Below are 22,529 nucleotides of genomic sequence, written 5' to 3'. Positions count from 1 at the left end.
CGGGTCAACACACCGGCTCTAACAATCTCAATCACCACTCTGCCATCCCGGGTCAACACACCGGCTCTAACAATCTCAATCACCTCTCTGCCATCCCGGGTCAACACACGGCTCTAACATTCTCAATCACCACTCTGCCATCCCGGGTCAACACACCGGCTCTAACAATCTCAATCACCTCTCTGCCATCCCGGGTCAACACACCGGCTCTAACTCTGATGGAGAGGAGGAAAGGAAGTTAAGGATGTCCTTTTCAGGTTGAATAGCTGTCATTGCTATAATTATATCCTCACATACTCCTGTGTTAAGACAGTCTGGATAAGACGTTGTCTAGATAGAAGGCTGTGTGGTCTGTCAGTCTGGATAAGACGTTGTCTAGATAGAAGGCTGTGTGGTCTGTCAGTCTGGATAAGACGTTGTCTAGATAGAAGGCTGTGTGGTCTGTCAGTCTGGATAAGACGTTGTCTAGATAGAAGGCTGTGTGGTCTGTCAGTCTGGATAAGACGTTGTCTAGATAGAAGGCTGTGTGGTCTGTCAGTCTGGATAAGACGTTGTCTAGATAGAAGGCTGTGTGGTCTGTCAGTCTGGATAAGACGTTGTCTAGATAGAAGGCTGTGTGGTCTGTCAGTCTGGATAAGACGTTGTCTAGATAGAAGGCTGTGTGGTCTGTCAGTCTGGATAAGACGTTGTCTAGATAGAAGGCTGTGTGGTCTGTCAGTCTGGATAAGACCTTGTCTAGATAGAAGGCTGTGTGGTCTGTCAGTCTGGATAAGACGTTGTCTAGATAGAAGGCTGTGTGGTCTGTCAGTCTGGATAAGACGTTGTCTAGATAGAAGGCTGTGTGGTCTGTCAGTCTGGATAAGACGTTGTCTAGATAGAAGGCTGTGTGGTCTGTCAGTCTGGATAAGACGTTGTCTAGATAGAAGGCTGTGTGGTCTGTCAGTCTGGATAAGACCTTGTCTAGATAGAAGGCTGTGTGGTCTGTCAGTCTGGATAAGACGTAGTCTAGATATAAAGCTGGGTGGCCTGTCAGTCTGGATAAGACATAGTCTAGCTAGAAGGCTGGGTGGTCTGTTAGTCTCGATAAGACGTTGTCTAGCTAGAAGGCTGGGTGGTCAGTCTGGATAAGACGTCTAGCTAGAAGGCTGGGTGGTCAGTCTGGATAAGACGTTGTCTGATTGAAGGCTGGGTGGTCTGTCAGTCTGGATAATACGTTGTCTAGATAGAAGGCTGGGTGGTCTGTCAGTCTGGATAATACGTCGGCTAGATAGAAGGCTGGGTGGTCAGTCTGGATAAGACGTCTAGATAGGAGTCTGGGTGGTCTGTCAGTCTGGATAAGACGTCTAGATAGAAGGCTGGGTGGTCTGTCAGTCTGGATAAGACGTCTAGATAGAAGGCTGGGTGGTCTGTCAGTCTGGATAAGACGTTGTCTAGATAGAAGGCTGGGTGGTCTGTCTGGATAAGACGTAGTCTAGATAGAAGGCTGGGTGGTCTGTCGGTCTGGATAAGACGTCTAGCTAGAAGGCTGGGTGGTCAGTCTAGATAAGACGTAGTCTAGCTAGAAGGCTGGGTGGTCTGTTGTTTGGAGTGTAATGCTTATAATATTTGAGTTTGTTTGTGCCTTTGAATGAAAGTTTCTGCTGAATGATCGATCACCAAATGAATGAACACAAAAAAATGATTATTAGAAATTTCTGCAAATGTATATAAAGAAAAACGAAATATCAAATTTACATAAGTATTCAGACCCTTTACTCAGTACTTTGTTGAAGCACCTTTGGCAGCGATTACAGCCTCGAGTCTTCTTGGTTATGACGCTATAACCTAGGTACACCTGTATTTGGTTAGTTTCTCCCATTCTTCTCTGCAGATCCTCTCAAGCTCTGTCAGGTTGGATAGGGAGCGTTGCTGCACAGCTATTTTCAGGTCTCCAGAGATGTTTGATCTGGTTCAGTGGCTGTGCCACTCAAGGACATTCAGAGACTTGTCCCGAAGCCACTCCTACATTGTCTTGGCTGTGTGCCTAGGGTCGTTGTTCTGTTGGAAGGTGAACCATCGCCCCAGTCTGAGGTGCTGAGCTCTCTAGAGCAGGTTTTCATCAAGGATCTCTCTGTACTTTGCTCTGTTCATCTTTCCCTCATCCCTGACTAGTCTCCCATTCCCTGCTGCTGAATAAAATCCTTACAGCATGATGCTGCTACCACCGTGCTTCACCGTAGAAATGGTGCCAGGTGTCCTCCAGACGTGATGCTTGGCTTTCAGGCCAAAGACACCGTTGCCCTAGAGCACACAAAACTATACATACCTCGGCCCAAACATCAGCGCCACAGGAAACTTCCACAAAGCTGTGAACGATCTGAGAGGCAAGGCACGAAGGGCAAGACATACCAATTAGGATCTGGCTAAAAACACTTTAAATCAGTTTTAGAACCAATGGCCCTTTATGGTTGTGAGGTTTGGGGTCCGCTCACCAACCAATAATTAACTAAATGGGCCAAACACCAAATTGAGACTCTGCATGCAGATTTCTGCAAAAATATCCTCTGTAAACAGCGTAAAACACCAAATAATGCATGCAGAGCAGAATTAGGCCGATACACGCTAATGATCAAAATTCAGAACAGAGCCGTTAAATTCTACAACCACCTAACAGGAAGCAATTCCCAACCTTCCGTATCAAAGCTATCACCTACAGAGAAATTAACCTGGAGAAGAGTCCCCTAAGCAAGCTGGTCCAGACCCACAAAGAATTGGAAAACAAATCCAATTTTGAAAAAATCCCATATCTATTGTGTGAAATACCACAGTGTGCCATCACAGCTGCAAGATGTGTGACCTGTTGCCAACAAGAAAAGGGCAACCAGTGAAGAACAAACACCATTGTAAATACAAACCATATTTATTTATTTTCCATTTTGTAGTTTAACTATTTGTGCATTGTTACAACACTGTATATAGACATAATATGACATTTGAAATGTCTTTATTCTTCTGTGTAATATGAGAGAGAGCGAGAGAGCGAGAGAGAGCGAGAGAGCGAGAGAGAGCGAGAGAGAGAGAGAGAGAGAGAGAGAGAGAGAGAGAGAGAGAGAGAGAGAGAGAGAGAGAGAGTGTGTGTGTTTGGTCTTTCTTTAAAGAAAGTTTCATTTAATTTAAAAAGTCACCACCCCCCCTTAAAAATAAAGCACCAACATATATCCTGTACTGCATACATGTACCATACTCACCTTTCCATCTACCACATGATACAAAACATCACAATAACCAAAAAACCTCACCACTTCTACAACCGTATATCCAAAACATCTTCCCCAGCTATACAGACATCCAACACAGCATATCTCCTGAAACATCTCCACACTTTTTGATCATTCTATCAAACTCAAACTCAGCCCTAAGGCGCACAGAGACCATCCCATTATTAAACATTTTCCAAACAAGCAGAGGCGTTTAGAAAGTCAGAAATAGAGATAAAATAAATCACTTACCTTTGAAGATCTTCCTCTGTTTGCAATCCAAAGGGTGCCAGCTACATCACAAATGGTTGTTCTGTTCGATAAAGTCCTTCTTTATATCCCAAAAAAGCCCCTCCCAGTTCTTCCTGACCCACCTCTCCGAGCCCAGGTACACCCCCACACTTTAAGCCCTTCACAACCCCACTGCAAATCCCCTGGAAGCAGAGGAGGAGCCCTATCCACCCATGCTGCACATAGCAGAACTTTGCTCTTGCCCCAGTTTACCTTAGCTGATGAAGCTCCCTTGTACACCTTCAGACTGGTCTCTAGTGCCTGTATATCCTGATCATCCCTGACCATCACAGAAACATCATCTTGCCCCTTTCCACCAGAGACCCCAATGGGGCCAGCAGCATACCACCCTGCATGCCACTGCTGGCTTGCTTCTGAAGCTAAGCAGGGTTGGTCCTGGTCGGTCCCTCGATGGGAGACCAGATGCTGCTGGAAGTGGTGTTGGAGGGACAGTAGGAGGCACTCTTTCCTCTGGTCTAAAAAATATCCCAATGCCCCAGGGCAGTGATTGGGGACACTGCCCTGTGTAGGGTGCCGTCTTTCGGGTGGGACGTTAAATGGGTGTCTTGACTCTCTGAGGTCATTAAAGATCCCATGGCGCTTATTGTAAGAGTAGAGTAGAGTAGAGTAGGGGAGGGGTGTTAACCCTGGTGACCTGGCTAAATTCCCAATCTGGCAATCAAACCATCATGGTCACCTAATAATCCCCAGTTTTCAATTGGCTCATTCATCCCCCGCCTCTCCCCTGTAACTATTCCCCAGGTCATTGCTGTAAATGAGAATGTGTTCTCAGTCAACTGACCTGGTAAAATAACAGAAAAATAAATCAACTTCATTCACCACATCACTATGTGTCTCCTGCAGAAACAACACCTGTACTTTTTTTGTTTTACATATTCACCCAACTCACTCCTCTTTCCCGCATCTCTGGCGCCATTTATATTGAGCGATCCTACCTGAAGAGTCTCCATAAGAAGTGGGCGAAAAGCCAGCAAAGAAAGAGACCAATAGCAAAGCTCAAAAAGCCCCAGTGCCAGAAAGAAACTCTACATCTAAACAGTGTCTGAAGGTAAACCCTTACGCACTGTTGTGACCCACTTCCTCAACCTAAACCGTTTCCTGGGTGAGAGGACAACATGCCCCTCATTTTTCATTGCATGTTGTACTGATCTTACAAACTTTCTAGGATCAGGAAAAAAAGCCTCAACATTAACTTTTTTCCCCTTGGTCTCATTCAGGAACCTTGTTAGTTCCATCAACATGTACCTTGACCCCTCTGCTTGACTGACTGTCAGCTCTGGACCCATTGAAGAGGAGTCTGAAAAAAAACTCCTCATCATCCTCTTCCTCAGACTCAGTTTCCTCCTCATCTCCCATCCTGACCACCTGCCCTTCCTCTCTGGTCAGGGCCTACCCCCCAGCACCAGGCAAAGGTTCCATGGTGCCTTTGACCACACCAGCCTCTCCCCTCCCACCTCCTTTCTTCTCCCCCTTTTTCCTTTTCCGCTTGACACCTTCCTCCTCCCCCCTAGTCTCTTACACTTCCCCACTATACTCTCCTCATCCACTAGCATAACCTGAATCGACCCAGTCTCATCTACCCCACCATCCATAGCCTGACTAGACCCAGTCTCAGCTACCCCACCATCCATAGCATGACTAGACCCAGCCTCATCTACACCACCATCCATAGCATGACTAGACCCAGCCTCAGCTACACCACCATCCATAGCATGACTAGACCCAGCCTCAGCTACCCCACCATCCATAGCATGACTAGACCCAGCCTCAGCTACCCCACCATCCATAGCATGACTAGACCCAGCCTCCACTATACCTTTATCCATTTTTGTTCACCTTTATTTAACCAGGTAGGCTAGTTGAGAACAAGTTCTTATTTGCAACTGCGATCTGGCCAAGATATAGCAAAGCAGTTCGACACATACAACAACACAGAGTTACAAATGGAATAAACAAACATACAATCAATAATACAGTAGAAACATCTATATACAGCATGTGCAAATGAGGTAGGATAAGACAGGCAAGGCAATAAATAGGCCATGGTGGCAAAGTAATTACAATATAGCAATTAAACACTGGAATGGTAGGGTGTGCAGAAGATGAATGTGAAAGTAGAGATACTGCAAAGGAGCAAGATAAATAAATAAATACAGTATGGGGATGAGGTAGATTGGATGGGCTATTTACAGATGAGCTATGTACAGGTGCAGTGATCTGTGAGCTGCTCTGACAGCTGGTGCTTAAAGCTAGTGAGGAAGGTAACAGTCTCCAGCTTCAGAGATTTTTGCAGTTCGTTCCATTGGCAACAGAGAACTGGAAGGACAGGTGGACAAAGGAAGAATTGGCTTTGGGGGTGACCAGTGAGATATACCTGCTGGAGCGCGTGCTACAGGTGGGTGCTGCTATGGTGACCAGTGAGCTGAGATAATGCGGGGCTTTACCTAGCAGAGACTTGTAGATGACCTGGAGCCAGTGGGTTTGGCGACGAGTATGAAGCGAGGTCCAGCCAACGAGAGCATACAGGTCGCAGTGGCAGGTAGTATATGAGGCTTTGGCGACAAAACGGATGGCACTGTGATAGACTGCATCCAATTTGTTGAGTAGAGTGTTAGAGGATATTTTGTAATTGACATCGCCATAGCATGACTAGACCCAGCCTCAGCTACACCACCATCCATAGCATGACTAGACCCAGCCTCAGCTACACCACCATCCATAGCATGACTAGACCCAGCCTCAGCTACACCACCATCTCTAGCCTGACTAGACCCAGCCTCAGCTACCCCACCATCCATAGCATGACTAGACCCAGCCTCATCTACACCAACATCCATAGCATGACTAGACCCAGCCTCATATACACCACCATCCATAGCCTGACTAGACCCAGCATCATCTACACCACCATCTATAGCATGACTAGACCCAGCCTCAGCTACCCCACCATCTCTAGCCTGACTAGGCCCAGCCTCATCTACACCATCATCTCTGGCATGACTAGGTCCAGCATCCTCTACACCATCATCCCTGGCATGACTAGGCCCAGCTTCTGCTGTATGCATCTCATTGCCCCCTGCATGTTGACCTCGATTTCCCCCACTGGCGCTTGTACCCTCACCTTGTCTACGGCCTTTATGTGTGCACGCAAAGCTCTTATGCCCCAAATCCCTACACTCAAAACACCGTAGACTATATGTGCTTGCAAACCATGCGTAGAGCCCCTCCCCATGCCTCACTTTAAAATGCACATTTAACTGTTGCTCATTGTTAGTCAGAAACATGAACACTTTCCTCCCGAACGAAACAACGTTCTTAACGGCATCTGCCTGAAAACCTGCTGACACGGAACCCGCTAGCAAACTACCCAAAACCACTCAGCTCTTTCCTGATTTGACCATCAGTAATAAACAGAGGCAAATGTGCAACTACCACCCTTGTCAAAGGGGTAGAAAGAGGCGAAATTGGTACCAACACACCCCTTACAAATATTCCACTAGCAATTAGCCTACCAACCAAATTTGCTCTTTTCATGAACACAACCACAGCTTTGTTTATTCTAGAAGCAGAATGTATAAATTCAGCTCCTACCTTTTCACCGACTGTGAGCAGAAACTCCTCCACTTTAACCTGTTGGGGATGGGGGCGCTGTTTAGACTATTTATGCTAATGTGGCTAATTTTTTAAACGGCTTCCCACAAAATCCTTGATCGTACAATATGCATATTATTATTATTATTGGATAGAAAACAGTCTATAGTTTCTATAGGAGTTGAAATTTTGTCTCTAAGTGGAACAGAGCCCATTCTACAGCAATTTCCCTGACATGGAGTCAGATTTGAGAAACGTTGGCCACTTTTCTGAAGTCATTTAAACGGGCACTGTCGTTGCTATGACTATACGGACACTTCTTACGTCTTCCCCTGGATGCCTTTACGTGATGACGATTCCAACGGGCTCGATTGCTCGTTCACAGGCCCTACAAATGAAAAAAACCTTTAGCTAGCAAGTCTTTTCTTGCTGCGTAACGCGCGTGGAAGACACCGACCCTCTCCTGTTCCAAGCGTTAGTTTAGCCTGTTATATTTCTCCGGTCATCTTTTCACTCGTTATAGGAGTTACAAACATCACAAAGTAGTTAATTTAAAGCGTTTTATAGCAATTTATATCCGTTTAGTGCGATTTTGGGACATTTATTTTTGCAACGATGTGAAAAGTTGGGCACGCTTTTCAGTTCATCCCGAACGTAGTTGACATTTCCACATGGCAAGAGGACAGCTTTCCACCAAAAGACGATTTCTCCCAAGAAAGGATCCTTTGCCCAAGATACTGATGGAAGAACAGCTCAAGGTAGGACATTTTTATTATGATAAATCGTGTTTCTGTCGAAACATTTTAGTGGCTTAGGACGCCATGTTTTTTGACGTAGCTTCGCTTGGCGCAAACTGTATTGAAAAGTAAGGATAAATTAAAAAATGTAATAACGCAATTGTATTAAGAATTAAATTGTCTATCAATCCCTGTCCACCCTATATTTTTTAGTCACGTTTATGAGTATTTATGTATAAGAGTAGATCACTGTCTAAGTGGCGCAAGGACGTTTTCTTTACCAGCTTGTCTACATTTCACATTGTCTAACCATGATTTTGGTGGCTAAATATAAACATTTTCGATCAAACTGTATATGCATGTTGTAATGTGATGTTACAGGAGTGTCATCGGAAGAATTCTGAGAAGGTTAGTGAAAAAATTAATATCTTTTGGCGATGTTGACTTTTATCGCTCACTTTGGCTAGAATCAATGCTGGGCTGCTAATTGCTATGTGCTAAGCTAATATAACGATTTATTGTGTTTTCGCTGTAAGACACTTAGAAAATCTGAAATATTGTCTGTATTCACAGGATCTGTGTCTTTCGATTCGTGTATGCTGTGTATTTTTACGAAATGTTTGATGATTAGTAGTTAGGTAAACACGTTGCTCATTGTAAGTATTCTAGTCCATTTGTGATGGTGGGTGCAATTGTAAACTATGCCATATACCTGAAATATGCACTTTTTTCTAACAAAACCTATCCCATACCATAAATATGTTATCAGACTGTCATCTAATGAGTTTTTTTGTTGGTTAGGGGCTATAAATATCTTAGTTTAGCCGAATTGGTGATGGCTACTGGTGTTGGTGGACAAATAAAAGATGGTGGATTATGCTAATGTGTTTTTAGGTAATAGATGTACATCTTTACATATTGTGTCTTCCCTGTAAAACATTTTAAAAATCGGAAATGTTGACTGGATTCATAAGATCTGTGTCTTTCATTAGCTGTATTGGACTTTAATGTGTGAAAGTTAAATATTTAAAAAAAATATTTTTTTTGAATTTCGCGGCACTGGTTTTTCAGTGGGGGGGGGGGGGGGTGTGCCGCTAGCGCCACGCTGATCCTAGACAGGTTAACTCCGTTCTCAGGAACACACCTTAATCCATGCCGTATCGGCAGCGTCTGCTCCGCGCTAGGCTGAGAAGCCATCGCGCACACACACCTTCCAAACCCCAGGAAACGAACTGTCCTCTTCCATCCTAACTTTGAAAAAACCTGTGGATACTGCTAAAAAAAATAGTGCATTAACCCTCCACCATAGACAATAAAATGTAAAGAAAAGACCAAGGACAGAATCAAGAAAGTTAGTTAGGACAGAGCCCTCCACGCCAAACACTCAAACTCCAAAAACTCCCAGCATGCACTGCGAGCGAGAGAGAGAGAGATCTAATAGAACACAGCCTCAGGCCCGTCTCTCGTCTCTCTCGTCTCGTCTCTCTCTCTCTCTCGTCAGAGTGCATGCTGGGAGTGGGTCGGGAAGCAGGAGCGATTGTGAGTGACTGAACAAACAAAAACAATCAAACAAATGTATTTATAAAGTCCTTCTTACATCAGCTGATGTCACAAAGTGCTGTACGGAAACTCAGCCTAAAACCCCAAACAGTAAGCAATGCAGGTGTAGAAGTAGGTGTACATGATTCCATATGTGTTATTTCATAATTTAATTCATAATAATTCATAATCTGCAATGTAGAAAATAGTAAAAATAAAGGAAAACCCTTGAATAACTAGGTGTTCTAAAACGTTTGATTGGTAGTGTGTATGGTGTTCGGGGGAGGAATGTAGCTTAGCAGTGGGCACTATCATTGGGTATGATAGCATAACATCAGCCTCAAGGATGAATAGTGCTGTAGTAATATTCTTAGATTCCATTGAAAAGTTTAATACGATAGTTGAGAGTGGTGTTGTGTTAAGGGGAGACACAGACGTCGGTATTTCCTCTTATGAATCCAGCAAAGAACGTTTTTCTAATGTGCCACCATTTGTTAAAGATGAAGTGTTGGAGCGAGAGTTATCTCGTCATGGTCAACTTGTTTCTACAATAAAAAAGGTGATTTTTGGATGCAAATCTCTTTTGCTGAAACATGTCGTGTCTCAGGAGACAAGATCACATGATGTTAAAGAAGGATGCTGACAAACTGAAGTCCTTTGGCTGCGGGAGAGAGGGAAATTTGGTGCATTATTGTCCCGAGAACGACCGCTCAGAGCCCGGTAGCAGCTCTAGCACTGGTGCAGCTAATGCACCTCCACGAAGGGATGAACATGCTAAGTGTTCTTGGGAAGGGAGAAGGTGGGCAGATGTGGTTGGAAAAGTAGGAAAGGAGAGCGGTGTGGCTATGGGGGCAATTGTGGTAGATCAGAGCAAAGAAGGAGGGGAAACAGCTGGTGAGACTTTGACTGTGGTCGCTGAGTTGGTGCTGGAAATTGAAATTGGAGTTCAAGAGGAGTTTGAAACAATGGAAAATGAAGCAGTTGTTTTCAAAGTACCGAGAAGTAAGAGGAAGAATTTAAGGGGTGGTGAAGGTTCTAATTCTAAGAGGAAGTAGAGATTGATAAATCCATTGAGGATAAACAGGAAGTAGAGATTGATAAATCAGTTGAGGATAAACAGGAAGTAGAGATTGATAAATCAGTTGAGGATAAACAGGAAGTAGAGATTGCTAAATCAGTTGAGGACAAACAGGTTGTAGAGATGGTGGAGTTTCCCTCTGTGGAGGATAGAGAGAGTGAGTCATCTGACGCATCTCAACAAAATAACGAGATAAATGTGGTGTAAGGGAGGTATGGGATTGAGAAGGTATGGGATTGAGAAGGTATGGGATTGAGAAGTTATGTCAATTTCTGAAATTAACAAAAGGGAAGAATTATAATGTAATTGATTTTTTTCCTGAAAGTTAAATTTTAATTGAATCAGTAAAGGTTCTGATGTCAAAAATAACAGAGGAGGTTTGACAAGCCCTGATGTAAAATAACAGGGGAGGTTTGACAAGCCCTGATGTAAAATAACAGGGGAGGTTTGACAAGCCCTGATGTAAAATAACAGGGGAGGTTTGACAAGCCCTGATGTAAAATAACCGAGGAGGTTTGACAAGCCCTGATGTAAAATAACAGAGGAGGTTTGACAAGCCCTGATGTAAAATAACAGGGAGGTTTGACAAGCCCTGATGTAAAATAACAGGGAGGTTTGACAAGCCCTGATGTAAAATAACAGGGGAGGTTTGACAAGCCCTGATGTAAAATAACAGGGAGGTGGTCTAATGTGAGAGAGAACACCATCTCTCTGACCAGGTTAGATAGGTTTTATTGTAACACTGTGTGATGTTTGGAGCCAACATGGAGGTACGAGACAGAACACATGGTCTAAAGTGAGAGAGAACACCATCTCTCTGACCAGGTTAGATAGGTTTCATTGTTTTGAGCATCAATCTCAGGTCTGTAAATCAAGTGTTATAAAACCCCAGTGGGATGTTCTGATCATTGTTTAATAATAAAGATGGTGTACATTAATAGTGTAAAACCCAAAAGTGCATACTGGCATTTTAATATAACTTTATTGAGTGATGCTCACTCCAGGAAAGGTTTTAGTTTTCTCCGGGAGAGGTGGAGGTCTCAAACGGACAGTTTTGTATCTCTTCAACAGTGGTGGGATATAGGGAACATCCAGATTCAACAATTCTGTAATCAATACACAACTAATGTCACCAGAGACATCACCAGATCAGTGTATGCCTTAGAGTCTGAAATAGTGGAACTCCTGACGTTGGTTGAGACCACAGGAGATCGAGGCCATACTCAGGCACTCAAGAGAAAAAACTGCGTTGGCAGACTTGCTGGGTATCAGAGCACATGGGTCTTTGGTGAGAAGTACGTTTCAGGGAATCTCTGAAAGGGATGCCTCATCCAAATTTTTCTTCTGATTAGAGAAAAAGAATGGACAAAGAATAATTATTTATTGCCTCAAATCAGCTGTTGGACAGGAGCTCACTAGCCCTAGTGGAATTAGAAAGAGGGCAGTAGAGTTCTATGCTGAGCTCTACAATGTGAGTATAAAGAGGATAAAACAGTTGCACAGCAAGTGGCGACCTGTCATTCAGGGCAGTGTATTTTGAGACCCACATTTTTAGCAAGAAATAATAATAAAAATGATATATATTTTTTTTTTATATATAAATATATTTTTTGGGGGGGCTTGCCTGTTTTGCATGTTATTTAGGCATTAATACGTGTCACATTGTAGTGTACATTGCAAACAATGTAAAAAATAAATACACTTGTTTGGGGTCACTTAGAAATGTCCTTGTTTTTGAAAGAAAAACATATTTTCTGTCCATTAAAATATCCTCAAATTGATCAGAAATACAGTGTAGACATTGTTAATGTTGTAAATGACTATTGTAGCTGGAAACTGCTGATTTTTTAAATGTAATATCTACATAGGCATACATTATCATCAACCATCACTCCTGTGTTCCAATGGCACGTTGTGTTAGCTAATCCAAGTTGATCATTTTAAAATACTAATTGATCATTAGAACACCATTTTAAAACTTCTTCAGGATTGTTGGGTCCCCTGCGGGATGGTTGAGCTAACGTAGGCTAATGCGATTAGCATGAGGTTGTAAGTAACAAGAACATTTCCCAGGACATAGACATATCTGATATTGTCAGAAAGATTAAATTATTGTTAATATAACTGCACTGTCCAATTTACAGTAGCTACTACAGTGAAAGAATACCATGCTAGTGTTTGAGAAAAGCGCACAGTTTTGAACATAACAAACTATTAATAATCAAATTAGGCACTTTTGGGCAGTCTTGATACAACATTCTGTACAGAAATGCAATGGTTCGTTGGATCAGACTAAAACTTTGCCCATACACTGATGCCACCTAGTGGCCATTATCTAAATTGCATCTGGGCTGGAATAATACATGTTGGCCTTTCTCTTGCATTTCAAAGATGATAGTACAAAACAAAACAAAATGTGTTTTTTTCTGTGTATTATCTTTTACCAGATCTAATGTGTTATATTCTCCTACATTCCTTTCACATTTCCACAGACTTCAAAGTGTTTTCTTTCAAATGGTACCAAGAAATTAAATATCCTTGCTTCTGGGCCTGAGCTACAGGTAGTTAGATTTGGGTATGTCATTTTAGGAGAACATTTAAAAAAAGGGTCCAATCCTTAAGAGGTGTGTAAACTGTGTAGATGTATTAGGCAGGGGTGTTCTTTGTCAGGAATGTTATATGCCATCACTATTTATCCACTACTAAATAGCATTAGAAGTCTCATTGGAGGTGTGTACCTTTCAGAGGATATTCCTCCTATTTGTCTCTCAGCCTATGCTGATGATGTAGTTATTTTTGTGAAAAATCAAGCAGAGGCGGATAGCTTGAGTCTCATAGTTGGTCGGTTTAGGGGAATATCCTCTGCAAAGGTAAATTGGGGGAAAGTTGTGCTTTACAGATTGGGAAATGGTCTGGAGGCATCATGGCTGTGCCGGGGCGGGGGGGGGGGGGCTGTAATGGTGTAAGGGAGGTTTTAAGTATCTTGGAGTGTACCTAGTGGATAAGGGTTCATTGAACATTGGAATGGTGTGGTTGAAATGGTGGAAGGGAGGATGAGGAGATGGCATTGGTTTTCTCGTATGTCATACAGGGGGCGCACTATTATTGTTAACTTCTTATGACTGGGGGCAGTATTGAGTAGCTTGGATAAATAAGGTGCCCAGAGGTGCCCAGCGTAAACTGCCTGCTCCTCAGTCCCAGTCGCTAATAAATGCATAGTATTAGTATATTTGTATAGAAAACACTGACGTTTATAAAACTGTTTGAATGATGTCTGTGAGTATAACAGAACTCATAGGGCAGGCAAAAACCTGAGAAACAAATACAACCAGGAAGTGGGAAATCTGAGGTTGGTCGATTTTCAACTCAGCCCCTATTGAAGATAGGGGTCATGTTGCACTTCCTAAGGCTTCCACTAGATCTCAACTGTCTTTAGAAACTTGTTTGAGGCTTCTACTGTAAAGGGGGGGCTGAATGAGAGGGGATTGAGTCAGAGGTCTGGCAGAGTGCCAGGAGCTGGTCACGCGCATTCACATGAGAGGTACCTCCCATTCCATTTGCTTTTTCTGAAGACAAAGGAATTCTCCGGTTGGAACATTATTGAAGATTTATGTTTAAAACATCCTAAAGATTGATTCTATACATCGTTTGACATGTTTCTACGGACTGTAACGGAACTTTTTGAAATTTCGTCTGCAACTAGTGAACGCGCTTTGTGAGTTTTGATTTGTTTACCAAACCCGCTAACAAAAGTAGCTATTTGGACATAAATGATGGACATTATCGAACAAATCAAACATTTTATTGTGGAACTGGTGTTCCTGGGAGTGCATTCTGATGAAGATCATCAAAGGTAAGTGAATATTTATAATGTTATTTCTGACTTCTGTTGACTGCACAATATATGAACTTTACCAAACAAAACATACATGGTCCTGGTCCTGGTCAGTCCCTGGATGGGAGACCAGATGCTGCTGGAAGTGGTGTTGGAGGGCCAGTAGGAGGCACTCTTTCCTCTGGTCTAAAAAAATTATAATATCCCAATGCCCCAGGGCAGTGATTGGGGACACTGCCCTGTGTAGGGTGCCGTCTTTCGGATGGGACGTTAAACGGGTGTCCTGACTCTCTGAGGTCATTAAAGATCCCATGGCACTTATCGTAAGAGTAGGGGTGTTAACCCCGGTGTCCTGGCTAAATTCCCAATCTGGCCCTCAAACCATCATGGTCACCTAATAATCCCCAGTTTACAATTGGCTCATTCATCCCCCTCCTCTCCCCTGTAACTATTCCCCAGGTCGTTGCTGCAAATGAGAACGTGTTCTCAGTCAACTTACCTGGTAAAATAAAGGTAAAATAAAAAAATTAAAAAATTAAATAAAACATGTATTGTGAAACATGAAATCCTATGAGTGTCATCTGATGAAGATCATCAAAGGTTAGTGATTCATTTTATCTCTATTTCTGCTTTTTGTGACTCATGTCTTTGGCTGGAAAAATGGCTGTGTTTTTCTGTGATTTGGCGGTGACCTAACATAATCATTTGTGGTGCTTTCGCTGTAAAGCCTTTTTGAAATCGTTAACGGGATCGCAGCCATAAGAAGTTTTAACAATGTGGTTGCCTCTGCACATTGGCATCGGTTGTCATATGTAGAGCCACCATCTGGCCTTCTGGCTAAAATGCAGGCGATTATTGTAGATTTATTTTGGGATGAATATCATCGGGTTCCACTAAGTGTTTTTTTCATTTGTCAAAAGAGGAGGCGGGACAAGGTCTTGTACAGTGGCTTGTGAAAGTTTTCACCGCCCTTGGCATTTTTCCATTTTGTTGCCTTACAACCTGGAATTAAAATACACAGGTCTTGTTTTACAGAAGGTTTAAAGAGGGCTTTATTTTTTGTTGACAGTAGCCGGGTTTCTAGGGAGGGAGTACCTTCATTTTACAGAGGCCTTCTTAGGGTTTGGAGCATAATGAAGGTGTCCAGACGCACACTAGCGGAGTCAGTGCTGCTGGAGGAACCTCTGGTGTATGGAGCAAGACTGGATTGTACAACTGCATCAGTTCCATTTTACTTCAAGATTCTTGAGGGGGCAAAATCATCACCCTAAAACAGTTTCGAGGGTTTTGCATGTCATCATTGCAGTTTATGCTTTTGTACCTGTTATTAACTCAGATGTTGGAGATGGATGTCATTTTAGTAACATAAGACAAGAATGTTTCACTGTTTTATGGAGTGTGAGAGGATAAAGCCTCTCTTTGAAGTACTGGAGTCTTTGTTTACAGCTGTAGGGGAGATTTTCAATAACACTGTTTTATTTTGGGGTTTCAATATAGTAAGCAACAGAAAATAAAATGTCAACTGTTCCATGTTATTTTGGGACAAGCTAAGATGTCCATTGTTCTGAGTAGGAAACATAAGATAGACACGGGGTATGGGCAGGATGTAAGATGTGTTTTTAAAGGCGGAATAAAAGTGGATTTCTAGGCTGTAAAAAATCTCCCATTGTTTGAGGAGAAGTGGGCTTACGAAGGAGCGGTTTGTTTTGTATAGGAGGGGAAACTATCTTTTGTTGATGAAATTAGTTTGTATGTTTTCTTATTTCATTTAATACATTTTTATTTAGGAATGACACATTTGTTGTTTCATTTCTGAAAAGGCGCAGTGTGCCATTATTTGTGTTAAGAATTAAGTATAAAATAAAGGTTTTATAAACAAACAAAAAAACTCACTCTCATTATCTCGCTCCATCTTTCTCTCTCTTTATCTTTCTTTCTCTATCTCTCGTCTATCTCTCTCACACTCTCTTGCTCTCAATATTTCTCTCTCTCACTCACTCTCTCGCTCCATCTATCTCTCTCCCTCTCTCTCTCACTCTCATTATCTCTCTCCCCCCGCCTTTCTTTCTCTCTCTCTTCCAGGCGCCTGTAATGACTTAACCAATAAATTATTAAGGCCAAATATCAGAGTGTTGCTGTGTTTGTGTGTTGAATATTTATAATACAAATTAAACAAGTTATTTGCCAGATGGTTGCAGTCATAAGTCTCAGCCTTACTGTTGTTAATATCTGGGGACAGTTTCTGTTTCGTGTGAGTGTGTGTTCCTATATATTCGTAAATAGACATGTTCTATGAGTTGGTCAGTACAGCAGAGACCACTCAATACAAAACGAACAGTGTTAGATGAAAAATGGTCTCCCTGCAGCCTTATACTACTGACTGTCTCACCGACCTGCATGGCAGACAAAATATCTTTATTTAACATAGTAAATGTGCTGTGTGTGTGTTGGTCAGTTGAAGGGGAAGAGAGAGAGATGGGGAGAGAGAGATAGACCTAAGAGTTCTCTAACCGTCTCCTTGCCTTACAAGCCCCAGTCGCTCTCATGAGAACCATTGGGTCTCTGGCAGTCATCAGCTTGTTTGTCTGAGAGAGGAGGAGAGGAAGGGCCAGCACTTTCACTAGAGGAGCAGTCACTATTCTCAAGGGGAGGAACTACACTACACACTCAGACCCACAATACAAACAGCTTCTATGAAGAAGTCCTCATGTCATTTCTATGACGATTGCTCTTCATTCTCCAGTAAAGGACATGAGCGTAACATGACACAGAGCCGCAAAGTGTCTCTACGTATACTCTGTGATACACACACACACACACACACACACACACACACACACACACACACACACACACACACACACACACACACACACACACACACACACACACACACACACACACAGACAGAGAGACACACACAGACTGACAGAGCGAGACACACACACACACAAACAGACACACACACAGACAGAGAGACACACACAGTATTCATAGCATCTCTCTAGGGGAGGGTTGGTATCTTCTCATCTGACTGTCAGCAACACAGAGAGAGAATGAAAGATGGGAGGAACAGGAAAGGAGTAAAGAGAAGAGTGCAGAATGAGGAGAGAAGAAGAATGGAAACCTATTTAACTAGACAAGAGAAGAAGAGCAGCGGAGGAGAGGACCTGATTGACAGTGTTTGGTATGCCCGAGAGAGATAGGGTAACCTTTTCATAAGTTCTCTCTCTCTCTCTCTCTCTCTCTCTCTCTCTCTCTCTCTCTCTCTCTCTCTCTCTCTCTCTCTCTCTCTCTCTCTCTCTCTCTCTCTCTCTCTCTCTCTCTCTCTCTCTCTCTCTCTCTCTCTCTCTCTCTCTCTCTCTCTCTCTCTCTCTCTCTCTCTCTCTCTCTCTCTCTCTGATAAATAAAACTTTAAAGGACAACGGCACTTCTCTTTTTAATGGCCTGACACTCTCTCTGTCCCAAAACCATCTGTTATTAGCTGCAGATTGGCCACTTTACTCTGACCTAATACCAGGGGGACTCTGTCCTGAATGGGGAAATAGGACTCCTCTTCTATCTCTGTTACCACCCACAGTGACACCAGCTTTAGGTTTATAAACTGTTGACAACTTTGTTCTTCATCTCAAACACACTTGACTGTCATTTCACCCCAAATGCACTTACCATTTCCAACCACTCCTGTTGCTGCGAACAAAGTTGAGCTGATGAACGATGCCCAGAGGGGTTTCTGGGGGATTCTACTGTTGCTATAGCGACCTTTGTGGCTGGCTGCACTGCTGTTCTCTTCTATTCAGCTCTCGTAGACACACACACTTTCGTGCGTTCACATACACTCACATAGTGTGTTGGAATCCAATCCTGGTCACTTTCGTGTGTGCGCGCACACACACAATCTCACACGAATGTTAATGTGGGGCAATGCATTGCAAAGCAAACCAATCAAAAGGTATGCCTCTTCCGGAGTATGGTGGATGTAATTATGATCTAGGGACTTTCTGTTGGGGTTTTGAAGTGTTTTTTTCGAGGCAAGAAACAGGTGGATCTTGAGATTTGATGAAGATCTTTGTGGAACAAAGCAGGTGCTTTTAGTCTGACAGTTTCCCAGACTGACGTTTCTCTGACTCAGATGGTAGTCGATTCATTGTAAAGACTTTTGATAGGGGTTTATTTCTGGTGTGTTTCCATTTTGAGATTTTTTCCTCTTCTGATTTGGTTTTGGTGTGATCTTTCTCTCTCTCGATGAGAGGAAAGGAAAGGAGAGAAGCAGAGGAGAGGAAAGGAAAGGAGAAGGAGAGAAGCAGAGGAGAGGAAAGGAAAGGAGAGAAGCAGAGGAGAGGAAAGGAAAGGAAAGGAGAGAAGCGGAGAGGAAAGGAAAGGAGAAGGAGAGAAGCAGAGGAGAGGAAAGGGATGGTGAAAGAGAGGGTAGACAGGAAAGCAGAGGAGGGGATTGGAGAGAGGAGATGAGGGGGAGAGGAGGAGAGGGCTTTGAGCTGGGGTGTACTGGGCTGATGTGTTGGGGTGGGGGGAAAAGAAGGGATTTGGGGTGGGGGTGGGATTTCAGATTGTGTCAGGGGATCAACTCATTCAGCACCTCAAATGGCTTTCAAAAATCAATCTTACACACACACATACACACACACACTTTACACACAGAGGTGCACGCACACACACATTCACACACACATACACACACACACTTTACACACAGAGGTGCACGCACACACACATTCACACACACGTACACACACACACTTTACACACAGAGGTGCACGCACACACACATTCACACACACATATACACACACACACTGCACACACGGACTCCACACACACACACACACACACACACACACACACCCAAACCCATTCATAGGTGTAGAGATCAGTGCACTATCGATCTGCTTCTGCCTGGCCGTGATTAAACCAAACACACACAGGTTTCCAGTGTGAACCTCATCAGATGTAGTTCTAGCTGATGGCGTTGGAGATATGGAGGACTGCCAATACAACACTGTATTACAGACTATTGTAAAATAGACACAAATTGCTTATTGGAAATTTGTGACAGGCACATGAAAAAGTTATTTTTTTTGTGTGCAGTTCATGATTCTGTATAGAGTGAATGTCAATCACAGATAAAGAGAGTAGGTTACTTAAGATAGAAATGATAGGAGGGAGGTTGGTCGGGGAGGATGTGTGTCACTCCCTGGCCTTAGAGCTTTTTATGTCTCTATTTTGGGTTTGGTCAGGGTGTGCTTTGGGTGAGAATTCTATGTTCTATTTTCTATGTTTTTATATTTCTTTGTTTTGGCCGGGTATGGTTCTCAATCAGGGACAGCTGTCTATCGTTGTCTCTGATTGGGAACCATATTTAGGTAGCCCTTTTCCCTCCTTTCTGTGTGGGTAGTTGTCTTTGTTTGTGGCACTATAGCCCTTAAGCTTCACGGTTGTTTTTGTATTGTTTATTGTTTTTGTTGGCGTCATTCTTAATAAAAGGAATATGTACCCTTACTACGCTGCACCTTCTTCCGCTTCTTCCAGCATCGGCCGTGACAATGTGAAAGTCTAGCAACCCAAAGGTTTTGTGTAGAAATCTCATCACGGACAACTTTAGCATTTTAGCTAATAGCAACTTTGTAACTACTTACTACTTTTTAGCTACTTTGCAACTACTTAAAAACATGTTAGCTAACCCTAACCGTAACTATTTAACTACTTAGCTAGCATGTTGCCTAACTTTAACCCCTAAATCTAACCTTACCCCCTAACCTTAACCCCTAGCCTAGCTAACATTAGCCACCTAGCTAGCCTAGCTAACGTTAGCCTCAACAAATTGTAATTTGTGTAATGTACACATATGCATTGTGATTAAAAACATGTAATACACAAGAAAAAGTAGATTTTTTCATGTGCTGGTCGTGAATTTCGAATAAGTAATTTGTGTCTATTTTACAATAAGCTGTAATAGTATGTTAGCCATTAAGTCACTTAAAGACCTAATGCATCAGCTGTTGCAATCCACACGTACACACACCAGCCAGTTCGCTCAAGATTGGACGTCTGTCCATGTCCTAAGGACGCTGGGAAATGCCTTTCAAATCGACCAATGAGTGTCTTAACTTAATGTTTTAACCTATTCCAAAACCTTAACCATTCCGAATGAGTGTCTAAACGTAATGTTTTTAGCCCTATCAAAAACATTAACCCTTAACTAAAAAAAACATTGAAATTTGACGTTTGCACCAACTACGGAATTTGACGTTTTGAGAAACATGGATAAACGTCAACGAATCTGAAGTAAAATTGGTAAAAACATGAGACCTTGTTGCACACACATGCATACACACACATAATTCTTCCCTTGAAGATTTTCACAGTAGAAAAACAGTTACATTGTTGAGACTTACCTGTAAGCTGTGTGTCCGTGTAGTGATGCATGCTGGATCTGTGTGTTAATTTGTGTCTATCTATCTTTCTCTTGAAGGAGCTGCAGTTTGAGAGGCTGACCCGTGAGCTGGAGGCAGAGAGACAGATTGTAGCCACCCAGCTGGAGAGATGCAAGCTGGGCTCTGAGACCGGTGGAAGTATGAGCAGCATCAGGTAACACACCTGTGTGTGTGTGCACGCGTGTGTGTGCACATGTGTGTGTGTTGTGTGTGTAGAATGGCCATTTAGCTCCCAGGGTGGAACTCTCTTTATAGGCATTCTCTCAGGGGGACACATTAATATGTGACACCCTCTGACACTACCTGCACACCTTGAATTGAACTGAGAGGACACTTTTATATGTGACACCCTCTAACACTATCTGCACACCTTGAAATGAACTGAAAGGACACATTTATATGTGACACCCTCTGACTATCTGCACACCTTGAAATGAACTGAAAGGACACTTTTATATGTGACACCCTCTGACTATCTGCACACCTTGAAATGAACTGAAAGGACACTTTTATATGTGACACCCTCTGAATCTTTCTGCACACCTTGAAATGAACTGAGAGGACACATTAATCTGTGACACCCTCTGAGACTATCTGCACACATTGAATTGAACTGGGAGGACACTTTTATATGTGACACCATCTGACTCTTTCTGCACACCTTGAAATGATCTGAGAGGACACATTCATCTGTGACACCTTCTGAGACTATCTGCACACCTTGAATTGAACTGAGAGGACACTTTTATATGTGACACACCCTCTGACTCTTTCTGCACACCTTGAATTGAACTGAGAGGAGAACAATTGTTGGTCTCTAGTCCTATTGTGTGTGTGTGTGTGTGTGTGAGGGGGATGTGTGTGTGTGTGTGTGTGTGTGTGTGTGTGTGTGTGTGTGTGTGTGTGTGTGTGTGTGTGTGTGTGTGTGTGTGTGTGTGTGTGTGTGTGTGTGTGTGTGTGTGTGTGTGTGTGTGTGTGTGTGTGTGTGTGTGTGTGTGTGTGTGTGTGTGTGTGTGTGTGTGATGGGGATGTGTGAGGTTTGTGTGTGTGCGTGGCCAGGCTAACTGTCGTCATGGGAGAAATACTTTAATATTCACGTGTTAATTAGAATGGCCCTAGATTGTACAAAAACGGTTAAATTATGTTTGGCAATTATGAGTCTGACCTTGGGGTGCAAAAAAGTGTCAGCAGACAACGGAGAAAGAGCACTTCATGGAAAGAGGGAAGAGGATGATGAAGGAAGGAGATATGGAGAGAGGAGGGGGGCAAATGAGAGGAGAGGATGTCAGCATCTGACTAGTGTGTTAATTCATTAGCTTCTGTATGATAACAGCTTTGAGAGAGAGAGACAGTGGAGCAGAGCGGAACTGAATTCAGACTGCCTGTGTGTGTGTGTGTGTGTGTGTGTGTGTGTGTGTGTGTGTGTGTGTGTGTGTGTGTGTGTGTGTGTGTGTGTGCGTGCGTGCGTGCGTGCGTGCGTGCGTGCGTGCGTGCGTGCGTGTGTGTGTAACGGATGTGAAATGACTAGCTAGTTAGCGGGTACGCGCTAATAGCGTTTTAATCAGTTACGTCACTTGCTCTGAAACCTAAAAGTAGTGTTGCCCCTTGCTCTGGCTTTTGTGGAGCGATGGGTAACGACGCTTCGTGGGTGTCAGTTGTTGATGTGTGCAGAGGGTCCCTGGTTCGCACCCGAGGTCGGGCGAGGGGACGTACTAAAGTTATACTGTTACAGGTGTCTATCTCATTGTC

General features: G+C 43.1%; 1 protein-coding gene across 1 annotated transcript in view; it reads left to right on the top strand.

Moving 5' to 3' along the window:
* LOC129858897 (catenin delta-2-like) overlaps positions 1-22,529 on the top strand; it is a 522,672-nt gene that overhangs the window by 190,472 nt on the left and 309,671 nt on the right. Inside the window, exon 3 of the mRNA XM_055928130.1 lies at positions 20,819-20,934. Within this exon, the coding sequence (XP_055784105.1) occupies positions 20,819-20,934 (116 nt within the window). The remainder of the gene's footprint in view (positions 1-20,818; positions 20,935-22,529) is intronic.

Source organism: Salvelinus fontinalis, chromosome 7 (assembly GCF_029448725.1).
Source record: "Salvelinus fontinalis isolate EN_2023a chromosome 7, ASM2944872v1, whole genome shotgun sequence".
Taxonomy (NCBI): domain Eukaryota; kingdom Metazoa; phylum Chordata; class Actinopteri; order Salmoniformes; family Salmonidae; genus Salvelinus; species Salvelinus fontinalis.
Note: the sequence above shows the minus strand (reverse complement) of the source record. Positions and strands in the feature narration are given on the sequence as shown.